The sequence below is a fragment of the Sturnira hondurensis genome, unplaced genomic scaffold, assembly GCF_014824575.4.
Source record: "Sturnira hondurensis isolate 20B ecotype Veracruz unplaced genomic scaffold, ASM1482457v3 Scaffold0017436, whole genome shotgun sequence".
Classification (NCBI taxonomy): Eukaryota; Metazoa; Chordata; class Mammalia; order Chiroptera; family Phyllostomidae; genus Sturnira; species Sturnira hondurensis.
Window position 1 is genome coordinate 1,568,406 of NW_028090067.1, and position 20,821 is coordinate 1,589,226.

General features: G+C 47.8%; 1 protein-coding gene across 2 annotated transcripts; it reads left to right on the forward strand.

Moving 5' to 3' along the window:
- Window positions 1-304: 304 nt before the first annotated feature.
- Window positions 305-20,359, forward strand: FOXJ2 (forkhead box J2). Of its 2 annotated transcripts, XM_037067923.1 has the most exons (12): window positions 305-1,426; window positions 4,202-4,383; window positions 7,452-7,798; window positions 9,190-9,264; window positions 10,027-10,095; window positions 10,293-10,433; window positions 10,925-11,123; window positions 13,241-13,639; window positions 14,055-14,156; window positions 14,705-14,914; window positions 15,529-15,627; window positions 17,634-20,359. In XM_037067923.1, the coding sequence occupies exons 3-12, from the start codon at window positions 7,466-7,468 to the stop codon at window positions 17,720-17,722; spliced, it is 1,716 nt and encodes a 571-aa protein (XP_036923818.1). In that variant the 5' UTR covers window positions 305-1,426; window positions 4,202-4,383; window positions 7,452-7,465; the 3' UTR covers window positions 17,723-20,359. The 2 variants fall into 2 exon arrangements, with proteins under 2 accessions (XP_036923818.1, XP_036923817.1); XM_037067922.1 differs by lacking the exon at window positions 4,202-4,383.
- The last annotated feature ends 462 nt before the right edge of the window (window positions 20,360-20,821 follow it).

Below are 20,821 nucleotides of genomic sequence, written 5' to 3' on the forward strand. Positions count from 1 at the left end.
AACGAGGGAATCTCCGGGTGCAGAGCAGGAGGTTGGCCCCTTGGGTGGATGGAGAGATGCACGGAGCGAGGCGTCCAGGTGGCGGCTGGAGGGGGCTGAGGGCAGTCCCCGTGGGCAGTGGCGGGTCGCAGGGGAGCGGAGTGCAGCGACGCCGCTCCCCAGGCGCAACGCCGCTCCCCAGGCGCAGCGCCGCCCCGCGGCGAGGCCCGCAGCTCGGCGCCGCCCGCTCCTCCTTAACCCGCGCGGGGAGGCAGCCACGGCGGCCCGGCGGGCGGGGGAGGGGGAGGGGCTCGGAGTGCGGCGCGGAGGCCGGGGAGGAGCCGGGGCCTGCAGCGGAGCCGAGCCGAGCCCGAGCCCGAGCCGAGCCCTGACACTGTCCGTCCGCCTTCTGACTCCCCGGGAGCCCGGACTGGCTGGAGCCCAGGAGGCGGCAGCGCGGGGAGCCCCACGCGCGGAGTGAGCGGACCCGACGGGACGCGGCTGGAAGAGGCGCTGCCGCCCCAGTAGCCAGTGACGGGGGTGCGGAGCCGCGGCCTCCCGGACCCTGCTGCCCAGGCCGGCCGGGGAGAGCGGGGAGTGCGAAAACCCCACCCTCGGGGGCTCCCCAGGAGCGGAGGCGGGAGCGGGGACGGGAGCCACCTCCCTCCCTGTGGAAGAGAAGACCCTTACCATCCGGGCGAGGGAAAGAAGAGACCCCTGCGGGGGACAAGTCCCTCCTTCCTGGAGGCGAGGAAAATCCCCATACTGGCCCGGGGATAGACCTTCAGAAGTAAAAGGGGGACGATCCTTTCTAAGGAAGCGGAGTGAGACCGCCCCGCGTGCCTCCACCCCTCCAAACACACTCTCAGCGCTTCGGGACTTTCGAGGCAAAGAGAAAAGGGGGTGAGCCTGTGGAATAGGCACCCTGCATCCTCGCCAGTACTCACAGAGGCAGGGGACACTCCGGGGAAAGAAGAGGAGGCGGCTTTCAGCCTTTCGGGTGTGGGCAAGAACTCCCCTCAACTTCCTTGTACCTAGACAGTGGAACAGGGCAGAGCCCCTCCGCTCAGATCTCTAGCAGACCGAAGGAGCCCTCCACTCCCGAAGGACCCACTTTGGGGGGGAGGGGGACTCCCCCAAGGGGGAGGAGACAACTCCTGGTTGGGAGAGGCTCCTCCCCTCCTCCCCAGCGTGACTGGCAGGGTGTGGGGGGTGTGCCACCTTCCCCAGGTAGGACCTCCTTCTCCTCCCCCTCCTCCTTCTCCTCCCTTCACTCCGCATCCTCAGGGGACCCAAGTCCCCTCCCCAGCTTGGAAGGCTCAGCCAAGTACAGGAAAAGCCACCGAGAATGAGACTCTTCATCTGCCTTTGAAGACGGGGCTCCCTCCAACCCCAAACTCCAGTGCAAGGTGGTTCCCTCACTTTGCTGGGGGAACCTTGGAGACAGGTTAGTAGTGCATTTTTTTGTCATCTCTCTGTCATCCTTAGGGACAAGTGGGTGTAGGGGTCTGCGATGGTGTCTCTTGGGTTTCATTACTGGGGAAGGTAGAGTGATAACTCAGACTCCTCAGAGAAGTGTGTTCCAAAGGAGCTCCTGCATTCAAACCCACATCTTGTGGCCGAGACTCTGAGAAGTGGGTTTCTTGGTGTCTGGGGTCTGAGGGATGGCATTCATCGGAGGTCCCTAGGGAGGTGTATGCTTCCACACTGATAGCAAAGAGATATCAGAAAACAGCTGCTTTTTGGGAATCCATCTGTACTGTGTAACAATGATGGACACATCCCAGCCAGACTCCCTTACCACTCTCCCTCCTTGGCCTGTGTCACCTGGACAGTGGGCCTTCTCACCTGAAGAGTGGGCCCTTGCTAAAGTCCTGGTGATGTTTCATGGCCTGGCCTTGTTTACGGCTTCCATTGATATTACATTTTCTTATCTGTAACTCTAGGTTAGTTTTATGTCCACCAGAATTGCTCTCTCCTACCACTGTGATGATTGCTCTCTTGAAAGAAAAGCAGTCGCCCCCCACTCATTGTAGCTCAGACATCAAGAGGTCTCTTGAGTAGTGATGGATATTCTCATGCCTGGCTGGAATCATACCTCTACCATTGAAATCCAAAGGGAGAATGGGAACTCCACATGTCTTGAGACAAGAAGAAAGGGCACAGGGGAATGCCAACTCCTGGGTTGAAGTTGTTCCCTAAGGCTGACCCTGTACCACTGCCCCAGTCCCCTGTCCAGCTCTTGTCCTTTGCTGACAGACAGTTCCTCAGGGAAAATCAGATCCGCCTAGGAAGAGAGAAGTGTTCTGCTCAGCCTCTCTCCAGCCTCTCATTTGAGTAAGTTGGCCACCAGGGAGATGTGACCTTTGAGGAATTCCTTTTCCTGAAAGCACCGAATAGTCTCATCTTCTCCCTTCCTGCTTCGTGTTGGGTGCTGGGTCTCTGGAACCCTGCATTAAAGTTTTCCTTTGTAAGATAGGAGTAGGAAGCATCAAAGTCCAGAATCTTTAGACAATCCAGGGGAAAGGTGCCAGGACATCCCTCTAGTTGAGCCCAGGCTGGTGTTTGGTAGAGCTCCGCCTTTCACCCTGGGGTCACTAACTGGGTGCCTGCCTTCCTGCCTTGCCATTAGGAAATGTCTTTGTGAGGGGTTTTATTCCTCACAGCAAGGTCAAGTGGGAGGCTTTATCTCTTTGGGGTTTTATGTTTCATCCCTCTCTCTTTGGTCCATTGATGAGTTGCCTGAGTCCCTAAGTACAACCACTTGGTCCTGGAGGCTATCTGGTGGTAGCGGTATAGGAGTGTAGGAGGCGACTGTCATCCAGGTTTATGTGGCTGCACTTTAGAATGATGGGCATATGTTTCTTAATTCAGGTGAGTGTGTTTCCATGTGTCTCCATGACTGTGTTTCGAGTAAGTATGTTTCTGGAGATGGGTACATGTACGCTTTTCAGACCAAGCCTTCGATGACCTGGCATTGCATGTTTCTGGTAGGCCTCTAGAAGAAGGTGTCCCTGTGCAGAGACCTGGGGAAGATCCTAGTAAGGATGCCCAGGCCAGAGGAAAGGCTTGGCCTTCCCCGGCCAGTGGGAGTCCTTATGAATGGCTGCATGATAGTCATCCCAAGCAGCACACAGCCCAGTCTCAGGCTGGGACCGCTTCTTCTGGAACTTATTAATAAGAGAGCTTCATTTCTGGTATCTCTGGTCTCAAAGGCATAAGAATCTTTGACTCTTAATCCTAAAACTCCCTTCTTAACTTCTTGGAAAAGAGACAGCTCTGGTGTACCAGCAGTCTGTTTCCTACACAGCACTCTACCGGACGCCGGGATGCAACCTGTGGACAGCTCAGAGGGGACAGCAGCACAGTGCCCCTAGGTGTGCCACCACCACACACAGCCTCATTGGCCCTGCTCGCTCTGAGTTTCCCTAATCCTCCTGGCCTCTGCCATATCAGAAGCACATGGCTCTGGGGCTGAATAAACTGTGGTTGAGAGAGTGCTGTTTTCCAGATCATGTCATGGCGAGACCTTGTGCCCCCTGAAAAATGAGAGATGATATTCCTCCATTTCTTCATCCTTGGAGTGTACTTGGTCCTGGCACTGGTCAGCACTGGAGTGATGCTATCCCCAAAGCAAAAGCTTGAGATTCTGATGTCCTGAAAATATTTCGAACGGAGTGTAGGCTTTGCAGTGTGTAAACCACCACAGGCTTTCTGCTTCCAGTCTTACCTCTATAATCTGTTAGTTTTCTAATTTTTAATTTCTAATGTTCTTTTCCCCATTCAAAAGTAGTAATAGTTATACCTACTAAGGGCTTTAAGAATATTAACTCAGGGTAATTCTCACAACAACCCTCTGTAGGTACTGTTACCATCTCTGGTTTATAGATGGAAAAACCACAGTGCCCAGTGGTTAAGTGATTTGCCTGAAGTTGCACAGCCCATAGGTAGTGGAGCCAGGACTGAAACCGAGGCAGCCTGACTAGTAATTGGTAATATAGTTAACTTAGCTACTGCTCTATTAGGTTTGGCAGTATGTACAAAGCAGGAAGTTATCACTCTTTAATACCTGACCTTGGCACCATCCAGAGAACAATTACTGGCCTTGCAGATAAAATGGGAAGAAAGCTGTGGCTATAATTTTGGATCTTACACATCTCATTTGGGATCAGTCTTCCACTCCAACAGAATATCTTTCTGTTTTTCTTTGCCTTTCTCCCAGTACTGTAGTCTCATTAGACGCCCTGTGGATGTGATGGAGCCTGCCCTTTGGCTGCCTTTCCCAGTTTCTGTGGGTATTTCCTTTCAGTCTTCCAGCACGCAGAGAAGAATGTGGCCTGACTCAGGTTCTGCCCAAGCCCAGTGGCACGAGGCCCACCTGGAGAGAGAGGTCTGGGTAACTAGGTTGGTTGGCCTGAGAAATGGAAGTACCTCTTGTTTGCCTTTCTAATAATAGCCCTGAACATTAGCCTCATGCCATTATTTTGGGGAGCGTGGAATTTGTGGCAGCCACGAGGTCATTCAGCTTCATTCACTTCCCTCCAGGGATGAAGCTTTGGCAGTGTTTATGACTTTATCCCTTTTATTGACAGGGGAAACCGAGGCCTCAAAACTTCAGGGGGCGAGGGGTGGTTAGGGACATTTAGTGAGTCAGCGTCCAGGTTGGGAGTGGAACAGAGGAACCTCCATCTTTGAGCCTCTTCACACTGGGCTGCCCTTCACGAATGGGGAAGTGACAGGAGTGAGGAAGTGGGATGGGTTGGAGGAGAATGGTGCTGAAAGATCAGAAGGACCTTGTGCTACACGCGTCTTGGAGCTGGTACGACTGGAGTATATTTTGAGTCTAGGGCGGTATCTGGAGGGCAGACAGGGAGGGTGCTGGAGAAAGGTTAAATTTAACCTCAGTGTCCTAACCGGGTGCCGGGGTAAGGATACGGAAGGGCATAGAACAACTAGCAAAAGGCTGAGAATGCTTCCCTTTCTAGAAGTCACAGCGATTGGCACGTGCCAAATCGGTTCTGGAAGCCCTCTCATCACTTCAAATCTACTCTCATGCTCTTGTCCACTGTTTCAAATAAAATACCCACTGCAGGCTTCTGTGTTCTTTTTTTTTAAAATAAGATTTTATTTATTTATCTTTAGAGGGGAAGGGAAGGAGAGAGGGAGAGAAATATCAATGTATGGTTGCCTCTGGTGTGTCCCCGCCGGGAACTGGCCTGCAACCCAGGCATGTGCCCTGACTGGGAATCGAACCGCGATCCTTTGGTTCGCAGGCCCGCGCTCAATCCACTGAGCTATGCCAGCCAGGGATAGGCTTCTGTGTTCTTAAAATGAGATTTCCTAAGGATCTTTAGCAGGAGATGGTAAGGAGTAGAGTAAAACTTCTTTACAGGCCTTCCCTTCTGGTCACTGAGACCCTGCTCACATCTTATCCTTCAGCTGGGATAACCCAGCCCCCTGTGCTGCCCAAAGAGCCCTTCTCTCCCCCAGAGCCTGTGGTGTTTTGACTTAGTACAATGCTAGGAGGTCTGAGACTTCCTGGAACGATTGAATATCCCTATTAGTTTCTAAGTTTCCATGGTGGTGGGATGAAAAGGAGGGTGGTGGGAGAGAAGATAAGGATAAAAGGAAAACCCCCTTATGAAGCTATTTGTAAACATGCCCCGCCCCCATCCTCCGCCTTTCTCCTGTCAAGCAGTTCTTGGGTTGCAATTGGGTCTCTGGATGCCCAGGCCCCTGAGGCACTAAGGTGTTTCCTTCAGTCTGTAGAGTGGGTGTGTTGCTGGTGACAGCTCAGGGCAGGGTACTTGTATGTGTGTGCACAGATTGTGTAGGTGGGGACCTGGGGAGAGAGGGAGATGAGCATGAATGCCGATCCTTAGGAGGAAGAGGTAAGCGTCGAGGGGAGAAGAGTCACTGACTACAAGAGTGACTGATAGCCTGAAAGCTGTGTTGGAGTCAGGAGAGGGGTAGGCAGCCAAAGTGGCAGAGAGCTTTGAATGGCAAAGTGAGTGGATTTGTGTGGAGGTGTATGTATATGCTTGTGCATAGTACCTGTGTGTGGGTTCAGAGTACATACAAAATATTTTTCGGTTCAGGACTCTGAAATCTGAGGCGTGCTAGAGAAATGCCCCGGTGGGACTGTCTGCAGGGGCAAGAGGGAGAAATACCAGTTGGAAGGTGGAGGCCGTGCAGGCACCAACCTGTTAGGCAGCAAGTGCTCAGTGGATCGCTGGCATCAGCTCTCGGGGAGTGCCGAATGGCTACCAAGCGGTTCCTGCCAGCCCTTCTAGACCCTGCAGGACAGATGTCACCCATCGTTCTAATCCTTCCCCACCAAGACGTCACTCTAGCTACACCTCTCTCCCAGAAAGAGCGCCCAGGCTGTGTGGGTGGCAGCGGGGCGTGCAAACATCAGGCGTGGGCGGTTTGGCAGCGCCAGGACTTTGCATGGAGGTGCAGCGAGCTTGCGTGCCTGGCTTGGAAGGAAGGAGAGAGGAGGGCGGGAGAAGGGGAGCCAGTTCTTAGCCCCAGAGCGGCTATTTTTAGCCAGGCTATCTGATTGTTACCGGTGCGCACTCAGCTGGGTGTCTCCTCGGCTCGGTGAAGCCCAGCAGGATGAGAGGTGGGAGGTCCTTGTTGACGAGTTCTTCCTGGTGTAGGTGTCTGTGGGCGGGAGCTTGCGGAGGGGTAGCTCTCAAGGTGTGAGGGCAACCACGCAGGCTCTGTTACCTCTGTGTGTGACTCTGGGCTCTGTCGGTAACGTATGCTGTGTCGCTACTTGTAATCTCTCTGTGGGGGCCCCTGTTTATGTGTCTTACATCTGTTCTTTGCTGCTACTCATGTAACTTATGCTTAGTGTACATCTAATATGCCTCACACGCACATGTATGTGGGCTCAAATAGATTTGATATGAAATATCTTTAAAGGGTTGGTTTGTGCTTCATTAGTGCATTTTTCTGTTTAGACTTTTTCTTTACATGTTCACTTGTGCTATCCGTAGATGTTGTATGTAAATTATAACAAGGGTCACATAATTGAAGAATAAGCTTTGGCAGATTTGCTATCTAAGTGTATTTAGAAAAATTATTTCTACATAGTTTTAAAATGTTATGCTGTAGGGCTTTCCACTGTCAGGACAGTGGAAGGGATAGCTGGGTTGGGTGGGAGGTTTGATGTCTCTCTTACTCTGCCAGAAGGGAGAGACCTCTTGGTCATCTTCCACATTAAGATGTAGAATAAGTACCAATCTCTCATCTGATAGATAATTGGTGATAGATCCATTGGAGGGTTCTAGGACCGTGTGGTTGGGGGCTATCTCATAGAGAAGTCTACTAAGGGAATGATAGAAGAAAGGAATGTTGCTTCCCACTTCCCTTTAAGACTAGCATTTGAGTATTACTTGCCGCCATGACCAGAGGTAACACTCATTTATTCTATTTTCCTGTTCCCTTTGTCCACTTTTCTGCAGAACCAAGAAGAACCATGGCTTCTGACCTAGAGAGTAGCCTTACGTCCATAGACTGGCTCCCCCAGCTGACCCTCCGGGCTACCATTGAGAAGCTTGGGAGCGCCTCCCAGGCTGGGCCTCCAGGGGGCAGCCGCAAGTGTCCACCAGGCTCACCCACAGATCCTAATGCCACCCTGAGCAAAGATGAGGCAGCAGTCCACCAGGATGGCAAACCACGATACAGCTACGCCACCCTCATCACCTATGCCATCAACTCCTCTCCAGCCAAGAAGATGACCCTCAGTGAGATTTACCGCTGGATCTGTGATAACTTCCCTTATTACAAGAATGCTGGCATTGGTTGGAAGGTAGGTTGGTGTCCATAACAAAGGCTTGTTTTCAGCCTTTGACAGCCTTGTTCTCTGCTTTTGTTTCTTTGTGTAATCTGGCCCAGCGCACTCTGGCCTGTCTCAGACATGTACCCTTTCCTCAGGTATGTCAGGGAAACTCCAGTGATACCAAGCCTCCAAGTATAGTTACAGGGATGGTAGGATGCTGTTGCTCATCATATACTCTCTGATGACTCCTCAAAAAGAAGATCAATTCATTTCACAAATATTTATTGCCACTCTACTATGTTCAAGTCACTGTGCAAGGCATGGCATTACTCCTTCATGCCTAGTGGTAGGAATTTCATCGCATTTCCAAAGTTTCGTTGCACATAGTCATTATCTTTTGAAAATTGGTATACCAAGAAAAATAATATAATTAGGTCCTTTACCAACAACTCATTCAACAAGCAAGTAATGAGAGGATGAGTTGTTTGGCTGGAGATAAAAAAAGACAGGGACTCCTTTTCCAAATAAAGAAGGAAGACGGATGTTCCCAGTCTTTGGAGTGACAACTTATTTGCCAATTGCAGAGTAGAATGGGGATTTAATGACGTTCTCTCACTCTATGAATCACCAGTTGACATACAAACCAGATGATGAGCTGAAGACTGTTGAAAGCATTCAGTTGTTTTGTTTTTTAATCCTCACCCAAGGGTATGTTTAGAGAGCAAGAGAGGGAGAGAGAGAAACATCGATCGTCCTGACCAGGAATGGAGCCCACAAGCTAGGTATGTGCCCTGCCCGGGAATCAAAACTGCAGACCTTTGGTGTACAGGATGATGCTCCAACCCACTGAGCCACCCGGTCTGGGCGAAAGCGTTCAGTTTTCTCCTTTGTGAATATGTCCTTGCTAGCTCCCCAAACCCCCAGCACATTTATACGACAATATTTCTTATTCTCCTCATGTGACCATTCTGTGGGCTGCTGAGAAAACAAAGGTGAACTGTGCTTTTGTTTTTCTCATAGTTTATACTTGTAATTATATTTATAAATAGTTTAAAGTATTGTGCTTTTATGATGGAATGATATAAGAACTGGGCAGATGTGATTGTGAAGCATTTATATACCTGTTGTCAGTGGGTGGAAGGATTGAAAAACTCTGTACTGTAATCAGCCTTCCAGAAGCACCTGGGGGTCAAATTTATAGTCATTACTGCTCATCAATATAATTTCTGCATTTTTCTTAGTTCATTGCATTTGCTACCTGAGAGGTAATTTCCTCTATCAGTAGAGTTGAGAGTTGATAAGTTTATCCTGAGACTTGAACTTGATTTTTTGTTATGTCCTTTTGTGTCCCTTTTTGTTCTATTGTAAAATGTACTGCTTTGCACAATGCTCAACTCTAACTTGCTTCTGTGCTTCCCCAGAATTCAATTCGGCACAACCTTTCCCTCAACAAGTGTTTCCGGAAGGTGCCCAGACCTCGGGATGATCCTGGGAAGGTGAGATGCTGCCCTTTGTAAGCACTGAAAGGAGGAACAGGAAGGAGCGAGAAGTAGTTGACAGCCGAGTCCTGAGGTTGTTTTAATTACCCAGAAGAGGAAACTATGCTCATTAGAGAAGCAGCTTTATTTTTTCTCAATGGAAGAGCTTGGTAATCAAGCTTTTGGGCCCCTACTAATATGGGTGACTAAGGAAGATTGTGAAATCTCTTTTTAAAAGTAGGAATATCGGTGTTAAGGTCAATTTTGCTGTCCTGTCTTTTGTGTGTGGCACACTTTCTAAATGTAAAAGGTGTGGCCTTGGTAGCCTCTATGAGAATGTTTCTCTGCACGAATCTTGTGACTTTTGTCTTCAGAGGGAAACGGAATAAATCGTTCTCTTCATTTGACAGGTGTGGACACTAAAGTCCAAGTCTTGCCTCAGATCACGCGCAGGGGCAGGGTTGTGTCTGGCATGCCCAGCTCTTTGAACTAGATACCATTGTTCTGCCTCTGCAGAAACATCGAGGTCTGTGAGTGCACCACCGGGGTGTGTTTGGTGTACTTAGTGAACTTGCGGGACAGATTGACTCCTCAAAAATAGCCAACATCCTCCGGCTTCTCTGCGAATTTCCAGTCATTTTTCTTTTTTTTCCTTCCCAGTCCGTTGTCTTAATATTAGTGTTATTTGATGAGAAAATCCTCCAAAACATCTACTTTTCCAAAGGTGGGACTTTTCAGCTATAATGATGTTGTTCTCCGTGGTGCTGGTTCTCCTTCTAGGGCTCTTATTGGACGATTGACACCTGCCCCGACATCTCCCGAAAGAGAAGACACCCTCCGGATGATGATGTAAGTGCCCGCGCCGTGGGGAGGCGTCAGTCCCAAGCCAGCTGCTGCTTCCACATTCTTTCCTGTGATTTCGGTCGTTTGCTGGTATTTGCCCTTTCATGTATCCAGGGCAAAGGGCGAATACCAGCAAAGGGGAAACCATGGGTCTTGGGAGGAAACCTTCTGCCTATGGATTTCTTTTCTTTCGCAACCCTCAGCTCTCCCAGGACTCACCAGAACAGGAGGCAAGCAAGAGCCCCCGGGGAGGTGTTCCAGGGAGTGGAGAAGCCTCCCTGCCTCCTGAGGGGAATCCTCAGATGTCACTTCAGAGCCCCACATCTCTCGCCAGCTACAGCCAGGTAGGAAGCAGAGGGGGCAAAGGGGCAGGTGAACAAATGGATGGGTTTACGAGTTGGTGGCTGGGTGAGTGGATGGATGAGTGGTTGAATGGAGCCATATATCTGTCTGTTCGAAATTATGTATTGCGTATCTGTGATACAGGAGGCAGATAAATTGGTAAAGAAGGGGAAAAGAAAAGGGGAAAGCTGAGAGAGAGAGAAGGGGTGGAAGTGAGAGAATGAGAGCAGGAATTTGAGAAAGATTACCAAAAAAGGGATTAGAAGAAGCGGGGTAAAAACATTGATAAAAGAAATAAATGCATGGGTGTAACATAGGGAAAGAGCAAGGGGCTACCGCAAAATAAGAACGTATAAAGAAAGAAGAAATGATGCTCTTTCACCGAAAAGCTGGTGGAGGGTGGAGACAGGCAGGAGAGCTTGGGCACCGTTAAAGAGTAGCATTGGGTCCTCACGTAGGACATGGATCAAGTCTTTCTTACTTCTGTTTGCAGGGCACAGGGTCTGTGGATGGCGCAGCGGCGGCTGCAGGGGCTCCAGGCCGAGAAAGTGCCGAGGGTCCGCCTCCCTTATATAACACGAACCATGACTTCAAATTCTCCTACTCAGAGATCAATTTTCAGGATCTGAGCTGGTCCTTCCGCAACCTCTACAAGTCCATGCTGGAGAAGTCTTCGTCCTCCTCTCAGCATGGTGAGTCTGGAGTTGGGATGGGAGCACGGTCATCTTCGTATTTTTGAACAGGTGGTGACATGCTCTTTTTTCCCTCCTTTCTTATTTTTAACATTAGGAAAGGTTGATCACTGGTCAGGGGAAGCATGTCATGAATGAAAACTGTTTGGAGTCAAGCTCTTCTGGCTTAGTTCTGAAGGACAGCTGTTTCAACATGTGGTCTGGGTTGTTAACTTCAGAAAGGGACTTAGAAGAATTCCCTGGCTAGAAGGGCAGTGATTTGATTGCTTCAAGCAAGTCATTTAGGGGATGACCACTAGGGGACAGCAGTTCTCTTTCCTTAAGGGTCAGGCCAAAAAAAAAAAAGTTACTGTATGTGTGTTTTTTTTCTGTCAAAACAATTTAATTTTATTTTTAGCATATATATGTTAATTTTTATTAGGAAAAATTTCAAACAGATTCAAAAGTAGTGGAAATAGTGGTATAAATCCTCATGTTTCTATATCCCAATTTAAACAATTACCAATATTTTGTTAGGTTTATTTCATTTACTACTCAACTTTCTCCTTTTTTTAAAAAAGATTCTTTATTTATTTTTAGAGAAAGGGGAAGGGAGGGAGAAAGAGAGGTAGAGAAACATCAATGTGTGGTTGCCCCTTAGGTGCCCCCTATGGGGGACCTGGCCCGCAACCCAGGCATGTGCCTGGACTGGGAATTGAACTGGTGACTCTTCGGTTTGCAGGTTGGCACTCATCCACTGAGCCACACCAGCCAGGGTTCTTTCTTTCTTTCTTTCTTTCTCTTTTTTTAATTGGAGTAATTGCATGCAATTTCCAGACATGTCCTCTACCTGTAAATATTATTTGAACATGCATCCTTAACGATAAAGACTTTTTTAGTTAGTTATTTTAATTATCACTTCAAATACAATGAACGATTCTTCTTAATATTAGTTTATATCTTGTCCATACTCACCTTCCTGAATTATCAATTGAGCATGCTTTAAAATCCTCATTGGAAGATTCTTTGGGAGAGGATCTGGTTCAACCCTCCTACCCCCCGTTTTTATCCTCACCCAAAGATATGCTTATTGACTTTAGAGCGAGGGATGGGGGGGGGAGAGAGAGAGAAACATCCATCAGTGTCCTCTTGTACACGCCCCAATGAGTACCAAACCTGCAGCCTAGGCGTGTGCCCTGATGGAATCGAAACTGAAACCTTCCAGTTTCCAGGACAGTTCTCCAACCAACTGAGCCACACCAGCCAGGGCTGTTTTGTTTCATTTTTAAAGAAGTTAGTTAGAGGTAGGGATGCAGTCAAGACTTCAAGTGAATCATCAGATCTGGTTCTATACTGTGGCCCTGCCTAGACAGCAGGAGATGAGTGGAATGATTAAAAGTAGTTAGGAGTCACTTTTTAGAAAGTGTATTTTAACTGTCATTAATTCGTTCTTTTGTATCCCAGGGGATTCATATCTAGAGTTGTGTTCTGAGGCTGTAGCATTTGCATGAGAGACGAGTCCAACACAGGTGATCGGTTGATTGGAAGAGAGGAACATGGAGGGGCTCTTAGAAACAAAGTAAAAAATTCAGTGGGCGAGGACAGCAAAAGGTCCACTGGCGTTTAATGATGGCTGAAGACTGCAAGCCTCAATCTCTAGTTCTTATCTGTCCATTCTGTTTGAGAAGCACATCCATCCTTCCTCCACTACTCAATGAAGCTGCATTTGTTGATGGTCAATGCAAGAAAAGGTGGTGGGAGTAGAAGGTGAAGGGACAATAAGGAAGAGGAGAGAATAGACGCCCAGTGGTTTTGACTTCTTTATGATTTGCTTTTTAAACTTTACCTGATGTGTGGTCTTTTGATACTGTGATTGCAGGCCTACACCCAAATCTTGGTAAAATCACATAAAAAGGTGCATGCTGACCTTTTGCTAAAATTTCGGTGTTCACCACATTCTCAAGGCTCTCCCCCTCTGCCTGTGTTACCGACCAATGGGATCCCTGCTGTCCCAGTACACCCTTACCCTTTGAAGTCTGTGGTTTCTGTCTGAGGTTACCCACCTCAACGCAGTGGAAATCCTGTTGAGTGAAGAATGCATTGCCCAAGTGACTTGCCTGCTTCCTCCTACCCTGCAGGCTTTTCGTCTCTCCTGGGCGACATGGCGCCCTCTAACAACTACTACATGTACCAGCAGCAGCCGCCGCCACCTCAGCAGCAGCAGTCACCACAGCCACAGCCCCAGCAGTCACAGCCCCAGCAGCAGCAGGCACCCGCCCAGGGCCCTTCAACTGTAGGGGGTGCTCCTCCACTGCACACCCCAAGCCCAGATGGTTGTACCCCACCAGGGGGGAAACAAACTGGGGCTGAAGGCTACGGGCCTCCCTCTTTGATGGCCATGCATCCACCCCCCCTGCAGCATGGAGGCTACCACCCTCACCAGCACCATCCCCACTCCCACCCCGGCCAGCAGCCACCACCACCACCGCCACAGCCACAGCCACAAGGCCAGGCTTCTATCAACAGTACTGGTTTTGGTGAGTAAGGAGGGTAAAGGGAGATGCTGGAGCAGGGTGAAGGACCTCCTTGTGCTGGCCCTGGCATGCAGGTGCAGTTGGTGAGGAAGTTAATACTGAGCCTTTTCGTCTCTCCCGTGAGAGCTCATCTGAGCCAATAGAAGTTGCTACTTTGAGCCCTGTATTATAGAAATTGTGGATATATTGGGATTGTTTTACATATTCTCCTGCCTATGAGCTGGGCTGTCACTACCTAATGAATAGATAGCTTTACTAATCCTAAATCTCCAGGGAGGGAGATTTCAAAACTATCTTGGCAATGTAATCAATAACCTGTGTCGATGCCAGAATCCTGCATGTAGTCAGGCTGCTGTGAGTTGGCTGCCCCCTTACACTTGCCTCTCGCTTATTCCCCAATCTACCCTCCTCTTTACAGCCTTTCCTCCTGACTGGTGCTCTAATATCGACTCCTTAAAGGAGAGCTTCAAGATGGTGAATCGGCTCAATTGGTCCAGCATTGAGCAGTCGCAGTTCTCAGGTTAGTGATGACAGGAGAGAGGAGGGTCCAGTGTAAGTGCGTGAACCCCAGAGAAACCAGGACCAGAAGTGGATGGTTAAGTGAAGTTTGAGGATTGATGATTTCATTATTTTCCCTTTGTATTTCACAAGGTGGATGATATTGATATGATTTGTAAGTTCAGTTTCATAGACTTAGCTTTATTTCAAAACACAACAGTAGTTCATCCTAGCCAGTTCTGTCTCTGGGAGAGGGGAGGCTCTCAGGAATTCAGAAAACCTGGACCGTTATTTTGTGTATTTGTCAGCATTTACTGGTGGTGTGGCCATGGTTCATTCCCTCAGTTACTTGGAAATTTTGTTTTATTCATTAGTAAGTTCAAAATTATGATACAAATTTAGCAACAAATAGAATGAGAGTTTGAAAATGCAGAGCCCTAATGGATACCAGTAATAATCGGTGATGCATTTAATCAGTGGTGTTGATTCATGATGTGATCAGAACAGTGAGATGCTGTGGCATCTCTGGGGCCTCTGGGAGGACAGCGCTCCTTGCGTCTCTGTTTGTAGAACTGATGGAGAGTCTACGGCAGGCTGAGCAGAAGAACTGGAGCCTGGACCAGCATCACATCGCCAATCTGTGCGACTCCCTCAACCACTTCCTCACTCAGACCGGTCACATGCCCTCCCAAGGGGGCTCCCACCGGCCATCAGCCCCTCCCCGTATTACTGACTCCTGTGCCCTCACGAGTGGCAAACAGGAGCCAGCCCTGACCCAAGGTACAAACAAAGCAAGTGGCCAAGGAGGTGGATACTCGGATGAAAAGGGATGGGGAGGAGCAGGGCAGAAGAGAATTGAGAAAAATTATCTAATGGGCAGTGGTCCCAACTGAGCAGCGGGACTAGTTTGTGTGCCACATTGACTGAACATTTGTCTGTAACGTGCTATACTGGAGAATGCCAAAGAAAGAGACTGTGTGATTCCTTCGTGTGGGAGATTAGAATTATGTAAGAAAAGGGAGGAGAAAGTCTCTGGTCCTAATTTGTGTCTAAGTGACCCCTACCTGAATTATGTCAGGTGAGCTCTTGAATGTCCACCGTTACGGGATCATTAGCCCCGTGACATGAGGAGAGAGATTCAGTGACCCTGTTTTCATATTTGTCATCTTTCTAATAGCTATGTTCTTTCATGGTTCTAGTACCCAGGTCTTTTCACCCTAAGAGGTGAAGGCTGATAGCTTCTGCAGAAAGCCTTCATGCCCGCAGGAGCTACAGAACAGAGCAGGGGAGGCAGGAGTGAAGGGGAGGGGAAGAGGGCTGCTTCTTCCTCGCTGTGGTACCCTGCTTCAGGGAGTAGAATGCTCCATTCAGGGAACTCTTGTCTTGTTTGGCAGTCAACTCTTATGGACACCCACAAGCCCCCCACCTCTACTCTGGCCCATCACCAATGTACCCAATCTCCACCCAGGACTCAGCAGGATACAACCGCCCAGGTAAGAGCCAGAAAGCTTGTTCCACTCTTAACCAAGCAGTCTCTTCCCTCACCAGTTGTTTTATTTTCTCCTGTCTCTTGACCTGCATTCTCTGCACTTCCTGGCAAGGGTGAGCCTTCAGGATTCTAAAGGCTGGAGTGTGGGCCACTTACTAGTGAGGCATATGTCATGGGAGACTAAATAGGACAGATTCACTTCAAAATTATCTGGTGTGCCTTGGTTGATGTGGCTTCGTTGGTTGAAGTGTCCTCCCCAAACTGAAAGGTTGCGGGATCAGTTCCTAGTCAAGGCATGCACCTGAGTTTTAGGTTCGGTTCCTGGTCTGGGTACATGCGATTCCCAGTCTGGGCATGTATGATCTCTGGTCTGGGAGTGTACGAAGGCAACCAATCAGTGCTTCTCTTTTGCATTGATGTTCTTCTCTCTCCCTTCCTCTCTCTCTAAAAAGCAATGGAAAAATGTCTTCAGGTGAGAATAAAATAAATAAATTAATTAATAAAATGATCAGGCACCTTCAATAATGAAAGTCAGTACATTCAAGACTGTAAACAAAAGCTAGATACCTAGAACATGTGTGTCTGGCATTAGAAGCTAGATGAGCTGTGGCTTGTGTGCTAAGGACTGAGTGCCACCTGTGAACCAAAGGGTCAAGGTTCGATTCCCAGTCAGGGCATATGCCTGGGTTGCAGGGCCAGGTCCCCAGTAGGGGGCGCACGAGGAGGCATCAACCCCTACACTGATGTTTCTCCCCCTTTCTTTCTCCCTCCCTTTGCCTCTCTCTAAAAGTAGAGAAAGAAAGAAAAGAAGCTAGATGAGAGATAGATGCAGGCAAATAAAATGAATATAGTGTGCAAAACATAAAGCCCATGTCTGCCTTCCTGTTGCCTGACCACTAGTGTCAGGGGTCTGGGATTGAACTATCTCTGATGGTGGTAGTGCCAGGGAGATCCCAAATCATCTTAAATAGTGCAAAATGAACAGATCTTTCACCTTTAAATACAGTTTTTAAAAATTTATTTAATTATTATTCAAGTACAGTTTTCTGTCTTATAATACTTCCATTCCAGCCCACCCCCCACCCCAGTGCTCCCCACCTCCCCCCCTCCATCTTAGTGTTTGTCCATGTGTCCTTTATACTTGTTCCTGTAGACCCTTCCTCTTTTCCCCTGAAATTCTCTCCCCTCTGATCCCTGTCAGCCTGTTCTGTATTTCAGTGTCTTTGGTCATATTTTGCTTGCTTGTTTGTTTTGTTGTTTAGCTTCCTGTTAAAGGTCAGATCATATGGTATTTGTCCTTCACCACCTGGCTTATTTCGGTCAGCATAATGCTTTTCAGTTCCATCCATGTTGTTGCAAAGGGTAGTAGCTCCTTCTTTCTTTCTGCTGCATAGTATTCCATTGTGTAAATGTACTATAGTTTTTTGATCCATTCATTTACTGATGGGCACCTAGGTTGCTCTCCAACTCTTGTTACAATTTACTATTGTAAATTGTGCTGCTATGAACATTGGTGTGCATAGGTTCTTTCGGATTGGTGTTTCAGGGTTCTTAGGATATACTCCTAACAGTGGAATTGCTGGGTCAAAAGGCATATTCATTTTTAGAAAAGTTACTAATATCCTGTGAAACCACCAGTGTTTTTAGTTTTGGAGATGGCATCTAAATCCTTGTCCCCATATTCCTTATCCATTTAATACATATACACATTTCTGTGCTGCGGCTTCACAACAGTACATCTGTATGTTGTTTGCCACTGGTACACAGTCTTCATAAGTATAAGTGTTAATGGCTGTAAACTCTCATATGGGCATGGGGCCTAGTTCCTGTTTATTTCCTAGGGCTTCATTGAAGTAGTGGCTAGCAACGAAAAAATAGCTTGGGGCTGATAAGGACAGTGGTTTCACCGGGCGTTCCTCATGGTAATTGGGGGGCTGAACATTATCCATCTAACTGACAGAACAGCTTCCCATCCACCCTCCTTTTAATCTCTTTGTCTTTTCCTGACAGCACATCACATGGTCCCTCGGCCACCGGTTCCACCTCCTGGTGCCAATGAGGAGATCCCCGATGACTTCGACTGGGACTTGATCACTTAGTGCATCACAGAGTGTGACTGTCAGCCCAGGGCTGGATGGTGAAGTCTGCCAGTGTAGAAAGCAGCCCATCCCACCCTTTCTCCCCCTGCCTGTATATAGATATATATTCTGTTTTTTTCTTTCTCTGTCAGAGAAGCCACTGCAAGATGCTGCCGAAGATAACCCCTCTTTCCTGCCTCATTCTTCCTCTTCTTCTTGTTTTTTTTCCTAATTCTTTTAGTATTATTCTTATTATGTTGTTATTATTATTTTTGGTTATATGCAACCCCCCGTCTCCTGTTCCTATACCACTGACCGTGTACACCCCTTGCTAATTTAAAGTCATCTGGCTGGAAGGTGAGGCCATGATGACTACAGAGAAAGGTTTCAAATTCGGATTTATACCTTTCTATCTGAGAAATTCAGTGCTAATCCCACCTTTCAGCCCGAAATTGTTTTTCTGTTCCTGTGAATTCAGTCCAGGACTGGAGAGGCCGCATTTTCAAGTAGAAGGGATCTCTAACACTGCTTGGCAGTCGTGACTTAGCAGGTTTTACTCAATGGTGCTAATTTTGTCCTTTGAGCTCCTCCTTGTCCTTTATATCTTCAATTCTTCTGGCGAGCCTCATTCCCCATCAGGGACAGGCATAATGGTGGTGGTGCCCGAAGGTGACAGTAAAACGCTAGTGGAATAAGAAGAGGCTGGGCGGAGTGGAGTGGAATACTGCAGCCGGGTGATGACATTTAAAACATTCGGGAATTGGTAAATAATACCACGTCAAATCAGAGTCCGCTGGCTCATCCCTAGGCCATACTCTGTGGGAGACACGGGGGCTTTGAGCCAGGCCTCTGCTGCGGTGGTGGGCGGAGGACCGCTGTTCGGCACAGGTTCAGCGTTTTGGAGATGTTTTCAGTTGAACCCTTTTGGCTTTTTGAACATAATTTTCTCTGAAAATTAACAGTGGCTCTTATCTGTATTTACCAATTATTCTTCAATTCCCATTTCCCATTCAGCAAGTACTATTTTGTCCTCTCGGTTGGTTGCTCCAGTCCTCTTCTGCTCGCCTCGTTTTCTTGCCTTATTTTCTAACACTGTTCGCTTCATCATGTTTTAGGACAGGGTGGGGATCTCTTTCCCACCTGTCATGGAGAACCAAACGGGATTGGTGATAGGTGGGTGGGGAAAGCAAAATGTAGCTGGCAGGGACATGGGAAGGGAATATTTCAGTTACTTAACTGTGTAGGCAAATGCTTCTGTTGGAATCCACATCATTGGGGCTGAAACTTTTGCAATAGTCTTCTGAGGGGCAAAGGCATTGGTAGTGTGGGGTAAATAATCTAGAGTGAAGTATTCACTGGGGGCCAAGGGAAACCCCCAGAAAAAGGTATAGGGATAACTTATATCTCCTTTGACAAGGAATGGCCATGATTTATTGCTGCAAAGAACTTAGTGTATATATAAGGTTAATTACTGAATTTTACTCATAGGGGAAAGAACAGTTTTATTTCTGTTTTTCTCAGTTTAGTTTCTGAAAACTACAGGAAAAATGTATGGAGTGGACAGGGCAACTCTCTTTATTTCTGCTTTATTATCATATTCTTTTGTTTACTGAGGATTTCTGAGAGATTTATCTTTCTACTCTCCTGCTTTTTCCTCCTTCCACCCCTTCTTCTCGCTGTAAGGGGTTCTATATGGGAGTTTGTTGAAGAAGTCCAGTGAGGCTGAAGTAAAGGGGCAAGAAAGGGCAGTTGGCTAAAGAGCACTTTATGTCTTTGAAGTTCTTTGTAAGAGGTGGGGGTGTGAGTGGCTTGAGTTCCCCCTGTTGTGTTAGAGGGCAGTTAGTGGGGTTGAAGAATGATGTCATATTTTCCACTGGGGAAAGGAGACTTTGTCTTAGATGACAGCACAATGCCTTTGCCCAGTGTTCCTATTTTGGGCATCTCTTCCTTATTCTTTCCAATCAGGGTGCCTCTTGCACACAACTTCCATCTGTTCTCCCTAAGATGTCCCCTTTACCTGTTATCACTCCTCTTTTGTAAATCACTTTTCTACTCAGATCCAGACAGGGTTTGCAAGGGTAGACTAAATCATACATGTGAGTATCCCTTGTTTATAATTCATCAGTGTCTTAAGGAAAAACTAGCCACATTAAGAACTCTGGTGGGCTGCCAGAGTAACTGAAGTTTGGGGCTAGGGCTGGAGATCGGCCATCAGGCCTCCTGGGACTTCAGGTCCCCACCACTAAATTCAGCCCTGCTCAGTGGCACAGGACAAACTCGACCCTCTTTGGGCCTCAGTTCCCTGCCCCTCCATGAAATGGAAGAATACTACTTTTTCTTGTTGGTTCAGCATTGCTGGACTTGAAGTATAGTCATTGTATTGTATTGGGTGATGTGTGCAAAGCCGCAGGAGCTCACTGCCTGCAAGAGGAAATAAGGGAGAAAATGAGAGGGACAGAAGGAGCAATTGCTTGGTGTAGATTCACCCATCACTGCCTTCCTCTCTTCAACCCCTATGTCTCTGGTTTGGTGAGTCCTTCCTACCACCCACAATGCTTTGCATCGGTGCAGGCTGGGAAGGGGGTATGGTCTCACAATTGTTGTTGTTGGTTTTTGCATGCTTTCTTAATAAAAACAAAAAAGAATGTTTATGGTTTTGTCTTATTTGTGCTGGTCTCAAATTTCTTTTTGCCAGGGTAGGAAGAGAGAAACGTGAGGCATTTGTTTTCAGTTGGTCTTTTGCTGCACTCTGACCTCACACCACAGGGTTTGATTAGTTGACTATTTGGGGGGAAGATTGATGAGAGAGAAGAGTTTAAGCATGCCTTTAACATTCCCCTTGTCAAATGCTATTAAAGATAGTGAAATATCATTGGGAGAGACAGTCATCCTTTGCAGTTTGGTGTGTGGACAAGGCCAGCTTGCTTGCATTCTTGGGTATTTTAAAGATTAAAGGTGCTATAATTTGGGGGGAGTTGGATCCCCATCTGGGACTTCCTGTGAGTACTTACAGGTACTTGCCAGAAGTTTTAATCAGAAATGAGGGAATTCCTATCATAGAAATTGTTTTCAGGATACATTTCCAAGGTAACTGGCACTCTAGAAGGAGCCCAGTAATGC

What these genes read in the sequence shown, in the direction of transcription:
- FOXJ2 (XM_037067923.1), top strand. Translation starts at nt 7,466, where the DNA reads ATGGCTTCTGACCTAGAGAGTAGCCTTACGTCCATAGACTGGCTCCCC. An exon ending in GACACCCTCCGGATGATGAT is followed by an intron (nt 10,096 to 10,292) that starts GTAAGTGCCCGC and finishes CGCAACCCTCAG; the next exon opens with CTCTCCCAGGACTCACCAGA. An exon ending in TTCGTCCTCCTCTCAGCATG is followed by an intron (nt 11,124 to 13,240) that starts GTGAGTCTGGAG and finishes CCTACCCTGCAG; the next exon opens with GCTTTTCGTCTCTCCTGGGC.